The following is a 14,502-nucleotide window of genomic DNA, read 5'->3' as shown; positions in this document are numbered from 1 at the left end:
AATCATGGATCAAAATGTTTTGCTATTCATGTTGGACCGTCTGCTTATAAGTGAACTTTCAAACATCTGATTACCAAAACAGGCAGAATGCATGCAGGTTTCCAGTAATGGGTGTCTTTGAAATTACAGTATGAAATTATGAATGAATACACAATGCATAAGTGTATTTTATTGTGCTTACTGCTATTTTAGATCATTACTAAAGTATTACTTTAAGCAGTCTTTATCTTAAATGCTCCAGTTGGAGTACCCTCTAGTCTTTATTTCTGTGTCTTTACAATAGGGCCACTTCCCATCAAGAACTACTTTCACTATGGTAGGTGATGTCAGAAAATTCTGTCAAGGCTATATTACCTTGCTGTGTGTATTCACAAGGAAATTGATACCTTCTTTTAAAGTTCTGGAAAATGATACTTTTGCAATATTTTCCATTGCTCAGCTGTGTAAGTCTTTTCCTCTGAATAAAGACATCATGAGAATGTCTGTTAGCTAGATTTTGCATCCTGTCAAGTGAGCCCTTTAAGTTAAATGAGATGTCCAAAGTTCTAAGAAAGAGTGGACATTTATTCTTAACTTTTTATTTGTACATCTAGTCCTGCTGGCATAGCAACTCACTGATACCTTCTTATGAGACTGCATCTTTCTTCTCAGATGTGCAGAGAAATCACCAATGAATTTTTCACAATCATGACATGATGAAAGAGGGCTGCAACTTCTAGCATATTATTTTCATTCTGTACTATATTCTACCCTTGATAATCGATAAGTAAAATCCCCAAACTTTCTGTAGTACAAGTACATCACAATATTGTGGCAAATGCAGTATCTGAGCCTGTAAGGTTGTTGATGCTCACAAAAAGCATTTTGTACAACAAAGGGTTCAGGAAATCAATTACAAAGAAATCTTCTATAACCCTCCCAGGAAATATGCAATTATGCATTGCAAACAATCTCTTAAGTCTGCAGAAGAGACTTAAAAAAGAGAATTCTACTAACTCTGAACCCTAAATCTTACCAGCTGAGCAAAGACGAGAGAGTTTCTTTTTCAGTAGATGATATCTTCAAGAAATTATAATATAATTTAATATATTTGCATTATTTTTGAGAGTAGAGAAGTTTATTTCTTCCACTATGAAAACAGTATATTATTTTCTGTGGTTAGCTGATCAGAATCCTTTAACCTCTGGTGTAAGATGATTAGAATCCTTAACCAGCCTGTAAGGAACAATATGTTTTCAAGCTTACATTTAGACATTATATCATTTTCTTTCTCTGAAGAAGAGTACATTTGGTAGACCAGTATGGACATTTTACTTCCATGCTGAGCAGGCATCAGTGTTCAATGTACTCCAGTTCTTCTTCTTCTTGAGCATACACATTAGCATCAATGCAAAGATGTTTCACCCCACGCAAAGTGTGCTTGGCAGCTGCAGGACCCAGATGATAAGCTGTGGAATTTTTTCTTTCCAGCAGAAGTGCATGGGATTGCAGTTGGTTTCCTGGCAGGCTTTTCATTCTCCTGGCTAGCCATATAGGTAGCTGTAATGCCAGCTGGTTAACATGACCGTGGGAAAGGGGCAGGGACTGCACCTTCCTGACTAGCATTCCTCTTTATTTTTCTGCCATGTTTTAGGCTATTTTAAACCAATTCTCTACAATTTAATTTTAAAGACGTGGATTGTTGTATTTGTTTTAGTGCATGTAATATTAATCTTAAGCATTTAAAAACTTCTGGACAACCTTCAGCAAACAAAGTTTCAGCAACATGTCACCTCCCTTCTTAGAGACAGCTGGTTTTCATTAGAACAGACTTTATGCTCTACTTGGTTTTTATTATTGAAACTGTGAGTGTATAGCCAAGTTCTAGAGGAATTCAAATATTCAGGTGTAACATGTAGATGTGGTACTAAGGAACAAGGTTTAGTGGGCAGCATTGGTGGTAGGTAGACAGTTGGATTAGATGATCTTAGGTCTTTTCCAATCTTAATAATTCTGTGATTGTATGTGTTCTTACTTTTTTTATCAATGGCACCTTTTTTACTTCCTCCCCTAAAATGATGAACCCTTCCAATGGTATTTCTGCTCTTCAAGATGCAGTGGTTAGTTTTAAGGGGTTTCAGGACCCCATGCATACTTTCAAAAAAAAAAGTTGGAACTTAAAGAAAACATGGACACACATTCATCTAACAAAATTATTCTCAGTTCTATTAAAGTTTGAATGAATGTGACAAGTTGAAACGCTTATACTATGCCAGCTAATGTAGTTTGCTTAAGGCAAATGGCATGATAAAAATGGAAAGCTATATGACAGTGCAGGTACTTTGTGTAAAAACAGACAAACTTAAGCAATTTTGAAGAGCATTAAAACATTCAAAAAGGAGATTTTTGTCAAAAGGAGAGTGTTGTGGCTTGATCAGCTATTTCCTTTCACATATTTTTCACTACTGCTTTACTAACCTAATGGTAGTGCAAGTTTGAGAACAAAATGTTTCTTCTGCCATCTAGAATGTTTACAGTATTTTCTTTGTTGCTAGCTCATACAACTCAGAACAGATTGTGTTTCTCAATTATATAGTAAAGAATAGAGGCAGGCTTTTCCATAGACACAGTCAGGTGCAGAACTAAGTCTTGTAATAGATACTTGGGTGCTTGGATGATTTTGTGAGATTTAGGCAAAGTGATGATGCATTTTGTTGATGTATTTGTTGTGGGAGGAAGTTAAGAAGCTAATATACTTTGCCTGTTACCTACGGTGTATAAGATTCCTTTTTACAGCTAACACTGATGGTCTCATGCACCTTCCTCAAATGCCATTCACATAAAACATCCATTAGCACACTGGTGCTTTGTATACCTGAAGACCTAATAAATCACTTTAGCTACATGATGAAAAAGCGCAGTTATATCAAAATCAAATGATAGATTTAGGAATTTCAGTCAGAGGGACCAGAAGACCCACATCCTGATACCAACTTACTTCAAGTCTCATTAATAGGTTAAAAAAAAACCTTTAGCGAATCATTTCATGTTTCCATACTACTGCTTTACCCTATGAGGAATACTGAGACTCAGTCATATTTTCAGAGTGCACACTTTCTATCCAATTCTATTTTTAATGTGGATTTCTAAGATATACTTAGCACGAATAGTGAAACAGTAAATTATATAAAAAATTAGCTTCTTCATACTGTTGGAATACTAGTGTAGTCCAGTAACAAGCTGAATACTGGATTTTAAACCTATGAAAACCTTTGTTGAAAGCTTAGATCATATTGAAATAGGCTATCCAATTTGATCATTAATTTCTCCTTTATTTTCCTTTTAAATTTCAAGGTTTTCTTTCATGTCATGAGAAAGGGAGATTTTTCACAAATGTGATGAAATCTCAACATGTCTTCTCAGTCTACCATATAAAGAGTTTTTATAAAGTAAATAGCCTTCCCTATACAGAATAAGTGTGTCCTATGAATGTCACCATGCGTGACAGTTGTTCTGTTTTTTAATGTCATTTACTTTATTTTTAAAAAGTGTTTATATTACTTTTAAGTAGGACATTCTTCTGTGTACAAACTGAATTTTAAATACGCTTTGCCTCCAGTACTCCAAATTCTTCTAGTTATACAATATAGAGGACAACCAAAGATGTTATTTTTGAGGAAAAGAAGAATTTTGTCCATTACAAGAATCAACAGATGTTTTATTCTGTGTGCTGAAAAACTGAAATATTCTCTGTACTCATCTTTCCACATATAATTTTGGTTTACATCATCAGTTTTCCCTTAATCTTATTCTCTCTTTCTAAACATACCTTCATCAAGGCATACTTAAAGTGTAGGCTGTCTAGATCAAGACTACTTTCTACTTACTTGAATTGAAATATAAAGCAGATATAACAATGTTATCACTAAAAATGCCAGCTTTGCATTTCATGTTGGCTAGAGTTTTAACATATACAGTGTAGAAGTGTTGCATAAGTCAGTACTGCCCTGTAGAAAATCAATTTATTCCCTTTCCTTCACAGATGATGTATACACACCTGAGGATATTGCCAGACATATTGCCATGGATGTAAAAAAACCTTTGGAATATATTGACACCTGGGAAAAGCCATTCTCTGGTAAGACTGGATAAGGTTGAATGGTAAGGTTGGATATGAGGGTTGTTAGGAAAATTAGAATTCAAGGACTGTTGTAAAATGCCAAGGTGGAGTGAATTAGCTTAAGTTTCTTTACATGTGCTCTACCAGAGTTATCAGTTTTAACTCTCTTGAAAGTCTACAGTCATATTTTCAAAACATTCAAAGTATTTTTGAGAAACAATTTCCCTGAATAAATCTTCAAAAATAGGCTTTTATTTTTCACATTTTTTCTAGTCAACTTCGTAGAAATTTTCTATTTCAGCCAAAGGATTGAAATATAAAGTGTGTTCGTGCGTCATGCATACACATAAACATACGTGCAAACACCCTTTGCATGCAGAGAATGTCCTTGTTTCATTAGCATAAACAAGAATTGATCTGGATTTTAGCTGTGCTTTATTACATGCTTAAAAACTGTCTAAACACAAAATATTTCTGATTTTGCCTATGGATTTATTTTTCAGCTGCAGCTGCTGGTTTTAGTTATATTTTCCTTTGAAAATACGTAATTTGACTTAAAAGCAGAGATGCAAAGATACGCCTCTTACTAATACATAAACTGCTGTTTGGTCTTAATCCCTACTCGATTTCCTTTGCAACTAATTTACCTGCACAAAGACAGCAGCCTTGCTTGACAGCTGAGTTCTAATGTTTCATTTTCTTAAAGTTTGTTCAATCTTAAAGTATTTAGCATAAGCTATGTACAGTATGATATACTATTATTAGTAGCTGAATCCAGACTGCAAACTGGAAAGAAGGATGGCCCTGTGTTTTGTTTTGTTGCTTTTTTTTTCTTTTTCTTTCATAGAATCTCAAGCAGTGACATCTACTTGAGTAAATCCAGGCTGTGATTTGCAAAGAGTGGAAATTTTTTTATGCACGTGGATTTTAAGGAGGGTTTACATCTGTTTTTACACATCTTCTGACCTTTATGTTTCAACTTAAGTTTTTAGAGCTTTGAAGTAAGCCAGTAACTTGAATTTAATCATAAGAGACAGTTGGGCATGCTTGTGGAATTAGATACTACTGTTACATAATTTTCTTGTATACTTTTGTAATCTCAGCTCTCTTCAAGGTGTTGCAATACGTATATGAATTTTTTTCATATATTTATGCTGTATGTCTGTAATTTGGCCAATATTTGACTTTACTATTAAATACACATGCTTTTTCTGAAACATTAATATGTGTTAATGGAATGATGGACATTTGCACCATATCTAAGTTCTGAAAAAGATATGTCACAACACAGAGGAATGAAGCTTGATGTGTTAGGTGTCTATCTTAAGATGCCACACACTCTACTTTTTCATCAGGAGTGGCAGAGTCAAGGAATTGTATTCACTGTCTACAGAACCACTGAGACTAAATAAATCCAAATAGTTCACCATACCACTGTCTTAGCAAGAAGCTAAACTATCACAAAATCCCTAAATTCTTATGTGTCCTTGTTTACAAACTCAGTCTCCACATATTGTTAATTAGGTTTGGCAGCATAATAGGACATCTCCCAAACTATTGTGGAAGTAGTAGACACGAACAGTGGAGATTCTTTAGTGATTCTTGTTTTTCCAGGGGGCGATATAGTAGATTCAATTGTGACACGATGTTTTGGCTTGCATCTTACTGTTGAGGTTGTGCTGTTCAGACAATACAGTAGAAACTACTGACAAGACAATGCTTTCACATTTTTACACCATCAATACCTCATAAAATCTAATTCCCTAAATATAGTCAGAGAGAATATTAATGATGGATGCTGCTATGTAGTAATATCTAGGGTACAATGACATATATACAAAAGTTATTTTTTTTCAGGTGTTTTGGCATATTTTAATTTCCACCTGGGAATTAAGAATGATTAAGAATGAATGAATAAGTGTTTTGTAATGGAATACTGAAGTCCAAAAGAAAAAGTGAACAGAGAAAGATGGAGATGTTTCTGTTTGCATATTTTAAGTATTTCCAAAAATGAGACTTTGGACCTGTTCCCCTCTCGCCCACAGTCACTCTATTTATAGGGTAAAATCAGGTCTGATAAACAGGTCCTCAGGAACTCTGTGTAGCCAGTAACTCAATATGAGGCTGCTTGCAGGTTTGTTCACATTCATGGCATTTAAGAATTATATTACTGTTAAGGATTTTTTCCTGCTTGGTACAAAAAGTTTTTTTGTCTTTGTTTTTCCTAAGGAGAAGAACTGTGAAGGTGACTAACTGAAGAAAAATCTTTTCCTTCACCTTTCTTTTGCATAATAAAATCCTTTCTAATTGACTGGAAGATACAGGAAAATAGTCTATGTCAGTTATCAGAATTCGGTTACTTCAGCCTAGCTGGTTGCTTCAGAAGTTTCTAGCACAATACCAGTCTTGTAGACATGTCAATCCATAAACCAACAGACTTTTTCATTTTTTTACTTTAAAGTAGCACAGGATAACATATCTGTAATAATAATTCGCTTTTTGCTGCGTCTTATACTTCAGTCTGAGGGGGACCAGTTTTATCAGTTAGAAAGTACAGAAGTCAGGAATTTTGTGAGTTGGGTACTGAAGATGTTTTCAGCTACACTCAGATATTGTTTACTGTGGGAAGAACTATCACACTGGCTGCCAAAAAGGAATGGTTGTCAGAAATGAGAGTAAGTACACAGAAAATGAATCTTCAAAGCATTTGTACAAATCCCAGCGGAGCTTTATTTTATCATTGTAAGCTTGGTTTAAGATTCCATAACACACACTTTCCAAAGAATTTAAGGCTGAAAATACAACTATCTTTGTTATCTTGCTTCATTTCTTTGCTTTTGATACTAAATCAAATGTGAAACAGTATTTCGTCTGTCAGAATATGACTTCTAGTGCATTTTCTGATTTTATTGAGTTGGAGGTTAAATAATTAATGACAATGTCCTGTTATGTCATTCAGTAATTACATCACCTAGACCTCAGCATCCTCCTATACCTCCTGTCAAGCCTACACCAATGCGAAGAAAGCCTCTGCCTCCAAACACTGTGACGGGTAAACCAGGCATTCCAGGTATCTCAGCCTTTTCAGCATAAACATTTTATGTGTTAGTAACTGAACTGACCAGCTGTGTACAGGATAATTTTATAGTACCAGTTCTTTCTTAAATTAAATGTGATACCTGTAGAAATGAGTTTTCTTAAGCAGCCTTGTGTCTTTTGTCTGAATATACAAATTATATATATATATTTTTAACCTTATTATATAAAAGTCATCCACAGTAAGGGAGATGAGAGCAAATCAGCATCAAATTAGCATAATACAAGTCATCTTTTGAAAACATCAACCATAAAAGCATTTCATGTCTACTAATACCATTTGCAGTTATTTAATGTATGTATCGGATGGAAGATATCAGATATTATGCTTCAATACATACCCACAGCTGATAATTTATAAAAAAAAAATTCTGTCCCATGTATCTGGCACATGCATTAACCACTGCAAATAACTTGAGCTAATAGGTAGCCAAAACTAACTTCTCTAGGAGGTAGAGGAATAGAAGTTATCACATGTACAATGAATTTATCTTCATTTATGTGTAACAGTATTCCTGCTTCTCAGTATCAATGTAAGAGCATGCAGAATCTTTTACATTTCCTATTCTATTTTAATTTTATCCCAAAGCTAATATTTGGTATTGTTCTGTATGTTTTGTCTGTGGATTTGAAATGTAGAATCCAAAGGTTAATGTTAATTCATCTCACTCTGCTTAGCATCATAATTATTATTAGCAGTAATACTCCCCTCTTCGCATTACTCTCTTTACTTCACTGGAAATGTGAAGGTCTTGGTTCTGCTTTATTAACCATTTCCTTTTTTTGTTTTGTTCTATTTCATTTGGGGGATTTGTGTGCTATTAAGGCAAGAAAGTTATGAATTTTTTTCTTCATTTTCTGCAAAGCGAAGACTGCCTTTCTGCTTGGGTCTGTCAAGGAAGATTCTTTTGTCTTCTACGTCTTTGCTCATCTACAAAAAAAAAAAAAACCTAATTCATCTCTGCTGATGTTTTTGTGAGAAAGCTTACCCCAGTGGCAGATCATCACCTAAATTAAACTTCAGTACTTTGTGCACCAATTTAGAAGTGAAAATCTCAAAGATGGTTGAAACAAGCTGTGTTTCTGCTCAACAGCAGAGCAAAGCAATGTTGTGTCTACACTTCCTGTTGATTGGTGGTGTTTCCTTAGTAATAGCTAAAACAGAACATAAGACATGGTCAGTCTTTACATGTAGCACAGAAAAAAATTGCCTTGATGCATTTTCACTTGCTTGTAATGGGATCTGTTCTTATTTTCTCCATTAAATCTCTAATTCATCTAACAGCATTTTGGAATTCCACATTTTTTTCCATATACCAGAGTTCAGTCAGCTGTTGTCATGTCTTCCTAGACATTCAAGACAGAATAAATTGGTTAGATGACCTGGACCTTCCTCCTGGGGCCAGTAGTATATTTGCCTTTTTCTTTGTTTCATAGTGTTTATTCAGCTTGGTTTCAAACATCGTATAGTTTCTTTTAGTTTCCTAGAGAGATCGTTCCACATCATTAACAGGAAAATTTTGCTTCAGTGTTCCTCACGGATTTTCCCTGTCACAGTTTTGTTCTGTTTCTCCTTCTTGTTAATGCTGTGATTAATTCCTCACTTGTATCTTTCTTACTCATCCACTAGATGAATGTTATGAGAAAGTTTGTGCAGACATTAAAAGAATCTTAAATGTTAAAAAAAAAAAAAAAAGTTCCAAAGCATTTGTGGAACTGGACTGAAGTAAGAATCTGAAATTACCACTTTTATCCTACCTCCCATTTTTTTGAACTAGTTCATCAACATTCTGCCTTCAGTCACCATGTTGTGTGTCATACTTTCAGTGAACTACATTATGCAGTTTGTGGTTTTTGGAGGTGAGATTTCATAGTCATGATTGTCTGGGAGGTTTCCAGGTATCAGTTACTGACTTAACTCATTTGTCTTGTAAAGAAATGTAGTCTTTTATTCACGAAATAGAGTGTTAATGTTGGTTATTTTACAGCCTTTTACCACTCTGTGCTTTATAGCCAGGTCATGTTCTAGCTAACTTAAATTCTCAAAGGCAATCTCCAAGTAGCAAAGAATTTTATTACTAGATGTCAGGGATAAGTTACATTGGCAATATGGACAACTCAGAATTTTCTTAAATCCAACTGGAAGCTATTGAGTAAGTTTTGAGGGGAATGGTTTTAATGGAAGTATATACCCACATGAAGCACTCATCGGAAACCTTAATTCTGTTAAGACAGTGAAATAGCTTTTTGATTTTCTAAATAGTGAATGCCTTTTTGCCATAAGCTCTTCTTTCTGTCACTATAGCTAAACCAGCTGGACCAACAATGCCTGTGAGGACAGGAGTGCCATATAAGACACCAACAGCTTTTGCAACTCCAGAGTATTATGGTGAGTATTATACAGACGGTTCTGGACTCTTTTTTTTTTTTCTCTACAATGCACATTTCCTTTCCTTTTTTCCTGTTTCCTTTTCTTGAACTACACTGATCCACTATACATTTAATATAGGAAGTACTCTATCTGAGATGATTCTGATTTCTGTTGTGACACTTTGACTTCTGTAACTTGGCTGAATTCATTTGGGTGTCTTCTAATAAATATCTACATCTTTGAAAATGAGAACATGATGACCCTTCTATCTTGGTAGAAATCAGAACATGCTAAGCAGGATTTCAGAACTATTCTAAGTCTACATTTAGTCTGTGAAAGAAGCAGATAAGACACTTTTACTGAACATTTTAGTTTGTATGGGATGTAAATTAAAATTGTTACTTGACAGTGGTTAATAGTGTTCAAGGTGATTGTGGTATCCTACTACCTAAGATCAATATGTTACTATTCAGATAGGGGAAAAAAAAAACTGCAATAGGATAAACATAATGATTTGTTGTTAATTAATCTTCTATAAAATTAGGTAGGAGTAAGATACAAGTGGAGGAATGTTTCCAGGAATGATTTAGAATGCCAAAAGAAAAGTGAGATGCTATAGTTCTAACATTGAAACTTTATGTTTATTGCAAACTGAGTCATAACTGTGTCTCCTTACAGTTGATGCAACTGTCTTCAGTTCAAGCCCTACATCAGAAACAGATTCTTCAGGCAAACCAAGGTACCTAGGTAGGATTTTAAAAGCTATGTTATTTCTGTTTGGGGAAATATATGGAAACTGTCTTTAATTAAAATTATCTTGTTTGATTATTTGAGGGCCAGAACTTCATTTGATTCTCTTCCACTTCAATCAGATGAAAGGGCTCTATGGAGAGTCAGGATCACCAGCCTATTCTTGGCTACGTTTTACATCTATTCTGCTTTCTTCCCTATGACAGCTTCCTACTTTCCAGTCTAGCAAATTTGAATTTTAGAGCTAATGTGTTTGTCTTCAGTAATATTCTTTTCCAAATTTTCATGCAGAGTGCAAGACATTTGCCTCAGGTTTGTTCCAAGGCTTGATCCTGTACCACTGAAAATGTCTGAGATTTTGGCAGTTTTTAGAAGCTCTGAGTTAATGACTGGATTACTCTCTACTAAACTTATTACTCTTGCTGGTGGACTAATGGGCATTACATCTTTGTATTAACATAGCACTCAGAAGTTGCAAATGGAATTGTGGTGTCACTTTACTATAGAAAGAGTACAACCAATTGTTCTATTTCACAACAAAATTTAATTATTTCAAATTGTTTAACAATGCGTATTGCCCACTAGTGCCTGCAAAGTAACTTTTCATCATGGGAGGAAAGTGAAGACAGTGCAGATTCCAGGATCTAAAACAACCAAACAAAATAATAATAATAATAATAATAATAATAAATGAGCAGCTTAGAGAGAGTATTGAACATATAGTTTTAATTCTTAAACTTTGGTGGTTGATTTTGAGTTGTGCATATTTTTGCTATATTCCCTGAGCTGGAAGTTGTATACTGGGTGGAATGGCATTGATGTTTTATTAAAACATCAATGTTTGTACTCTGCGCTGAATAACAACTCTTTCTTATTGCTCTTAGCACCCCATGTCAAGTACATGAAGAAAGATGATGATGTTCCTTGCTCTATCACAAGTTCTCTTGAGCATTTCCCACAAGAAGAGGCTGGCATCAAAGAAGAACCTACTCGTCCTCCACAAAATCCTCCAACCAACCTCACAGTCGTGACTGTCGAGGGCTGTCCAACTTTTGTCATATTAGACTGGGAAAAACCAGACAACGATACTGTTACTGGTTGGTTTGATTTTTCTTCTATTTTACCAGATTACAGTATTTGTAGCTTATTTTTACTTTGACAGTGGTTTTATGCCATTTAAAAAAATATTGTTATTCCAAAGGAGTTTTACACCCCAGTGGATTTGTTTCATGCTACTGTCAACTTCAGAATGTATAAAAAAATGCTAATAGATTAGAACAAAATTGTCTCAACTATATCATTGGCGTCTGTGATGACACTTATGAAATATGACTGTATCTTTCCTTAATTTCTGGGTTCTCTGTTTACTGTTGGTAAGCAAAAAATCTACATCCTTTCTGGTAAGATCTAGTCAAGAATTTCTAGCAATGTGACAGTACTCTTTATTATTTAGTTACGTACACATAATGGAGATATCTTTTGTGCCTTAAAGATTTTTTTTGATTAGTGAATCAGCGAGCCAAACGTAAGCCAGAAAGCTTATATCATTCTAGTAGGTCAGTAGAACTCTGATACATATTACCTGCTGTATCCACCATAAGGCCACCAACTTCTCCCTGTTTAAAAGTATCTGTTTATTTGTTCTCATTTCTAAAGAAAGGTTATTGTATTGAGAGTAAGCACTTTGTAAGTCAGGCATGAATGAGAACCTAGACAGGTAAGCATGTAAGAAGACCACTCATAATTTTTCCATATATCAACAGAAGCTTATCAGATTTGAACATGAAGTTTATGGTTCTGTACTGTCAGAAAATGGCTTTCATTTTTACCACTGACATACAAGAAAATTTTGATTTGCAGTATGACTGGTACGCCACTACTTTGGCCAAACAGATTTGGTTGTATTGCTTTATAAGTGAGTAGAACAGTTAAGAGTAGGAACTCTGGAGAGCAAGACTTGATCATTAGCTATTCTCTTTAGAATATAAGTGGGATGTTTTCAGATAGTTGCTCTATATGCCTGTCATGAGAGATTTCAGTCAGAGGTATACTGATGACTGTCATAATCTCTCTTTCCCAAATTATTCCTTTCTTGTTCCTCTAGAAATGATTACTAGGTTCAGCCTCCATTCTTTCTTGCTCTTTCCACAGTTTTGGGAAATAATAAATGCAAATTGAATGGAACGCTCAAAAATTAGCCTGTATCTTCTCTTCTGAGAAAGAGGAAGAAAATTGCCTCTCCTGCTGAATTAAAAGGAAAAAAAGATGTCTATAGGCTAATATAATGTACCAATGAGAGAGGTGAATTATTACCTAACTTGTTGTGTTGTGCTAGAAAAAAAGAAGCGTGAACCTAATTACATAGCCTAAATATGAGGCCGAGGAGAGGCTGTGCGAACAGTCCCCATTCTAAGCAGTACTGCAGTGCCTCTTTTTGTTTTGCTTTGTTGTTTTTGTTGACATTTGGAGTCCTTTTCCACATATATGACCTTAGTTTGATGAGATCAGATATTTGCTTAGTGTGCATGTTTTTTTGGAAGTAGACCTGCTGTTTTTCTTGAACGTGTCATACCCACTGCAGCACAACCAGTTCAATTACCAAAACAGAAAAATATTTACATTATAGCAGGAAAAAATGTCAACATGCATCATGTAATGATGAAAGCAAGGCCTGGTTGCCATCTAATACAGTCTTATTTTCTTTCTTTTTCACATTTGTTGTGAAAACAGAGCAAGCAATGCACACTGTATTTTACAGGTCTTTAGGTGAAAGTTCTTGCTGTGATCAGCATTTGTAAAAGTTAACTTTCTATAAGATTCTTCTAGAAGACTATTCTCTGAAACACCTGGCATAATCCTTTCTGTTCTGAGAAAGGAGATTAAAGCTTTCTGCAGAACATATAAATACTATTCACTTTGCTTGACTGAGATAAACCTTAGTTTTCATTCTAGTTTGCTTAATTTCTAGAAGTAACAGCATTTCCACAAATACAATTTCAATTCTTTTTAAATTAAATATGTATAATACATAATGTTTGAATTCTATGGTTTACAAATACTCCCACTGAGTTTGTCTCTTTCATTTTAACTTCAAAAAAATGACTCAGTTATTGACTCATCCAAGGACATTTTCTGAACTCAAGAGAGGGCAATGAATCTCATTTTCTTAAAAAGGTGATTATTTCATGTTGGCACAAATATGATATTACTTGTTTAGACAAACTTAAATCAATTTTTCTGTCATCTCTTTTTATTTTTGTATTTTTATACGTGTTTTTTCAATGTTGTGATTTGGGCATCAGATTTTATTTTTTTCAGATAGAACTATGGAAACAGTGGTGTAATTTTTTTAAGCCTTTTTTAAGAATTTCTGTCATTGACCTTTAGCTAATATGTTGCGTGAGGGTTTTCATGATATTGGTTATTACTAAAAAAAAAATTGCACTTCAGTAATGGAAAGGTCTGACAAATAATACCAAAACAGTGATCAAGCTTACCTTGTTGTTTTCATAAAGGCTGCACATGTCAGGGACCAAGACATTTTTGCTGGTGCTCTGCTAGTCCAGTTGTGTTGCCTCAGAGATGTAGAGCAGCATATTATCTAATCTACTGAGGTTCATTGGTTCATTGTTAACGTACAGTAACAGTCAGGTGCTGGATGCACTCCAGTAGTTCTTTGTGTGTGTGCGTGCAAGCACACGCCTATGCACACATTGTTTTATGCTTTCCAACTTGAATGAGTTAAAAGTTCAAATCGCATGTTTTTTTGCATCTGAGCTATCCATTTCTGCAAGTCTCTGATTTTGTTTTTAACAGGCAGTGGTCTTTTGCTCTTCATAAGTGTCTTCTAGGAGAGCACTTTTGAACATGGAAAGTTTGAAATCTTCAATATCAGCAGTAATTCTTTTCTTCATGCTGATATTCTGACATACTCTTAAACCTATTTTAAAGTTTTATTTTTCTCTGTATATGCTCCAAATAACTGAGACTATTTTAAGATATGATATAAAAAGACCCTTTTGAAACTACTATAGCAAGTGATCTAAAATGTACATGTGCATATATGTAATTACTGGCTTAGAAACTTGGAATTATAGAACACCAATTTTTTAGTTATGCTTTGCATTCCCACTTAATTGTATCGTCATTAAATAACTTACTCCAGTGTTTTCTATGCTTTTTGCAT

At 34.5% G+C, this 14,502-nt stretch overlaps 1 protein-coding gene across 2 annotated transcripts in view; it reads left to right on the top strand.

Annotated features, from left to right (window-relative positions):
- The window catches only part of ABI3BP (ABI family member 3 binding protein), a 135,922-nt gene that overhangs the window by 99,113 nt on the left and 22,307 nt on the right, over positions 1–14,502 (top strand). For both annotated transcript variants that reach the window (XM_021400077.1, XM_021400069.1), the window contains exons 27-31: positions 4,022–4,117; positions 7,059–7,169; positions 9,501–9,584; positions 10,245–10,313; positions 11,201–11,413. In XM_021400077.1, coding sequence (XP_021255752.1) covers positions 4,022–4,117; positions 7,059–7,169; positions 9,501–9,584; positions 10,245–10,313; positions 11,201–11,413 — 573 coding nt within the window. The remainder of the gene's footprint in view (positions 1–4,021; positions 4,118–7,058; positions 7,170–9,500; positions 9,585–10,244; positions 10,314–11,200; positions 11,414–14,502) is intronic.

Source organism: Numida meleagris, chromosome 1 (assembly GCF_002078875.1).
Source record: "Numida meleagris isolate 19003 breed g44 Domestic line chromosome 1, NumMel1.0, whole genome shotgun sequence".
Taxonomy (NCBI): Eukaryota; Metazoa; Chordata; class Aves; order Galliformes; family Numididae; genus Numida; species Numida meleagris.
Note: the sequence above shows the minus strand (reverse complement) of the source record. Positions and strands in the feature narration are given on the sequence as shown.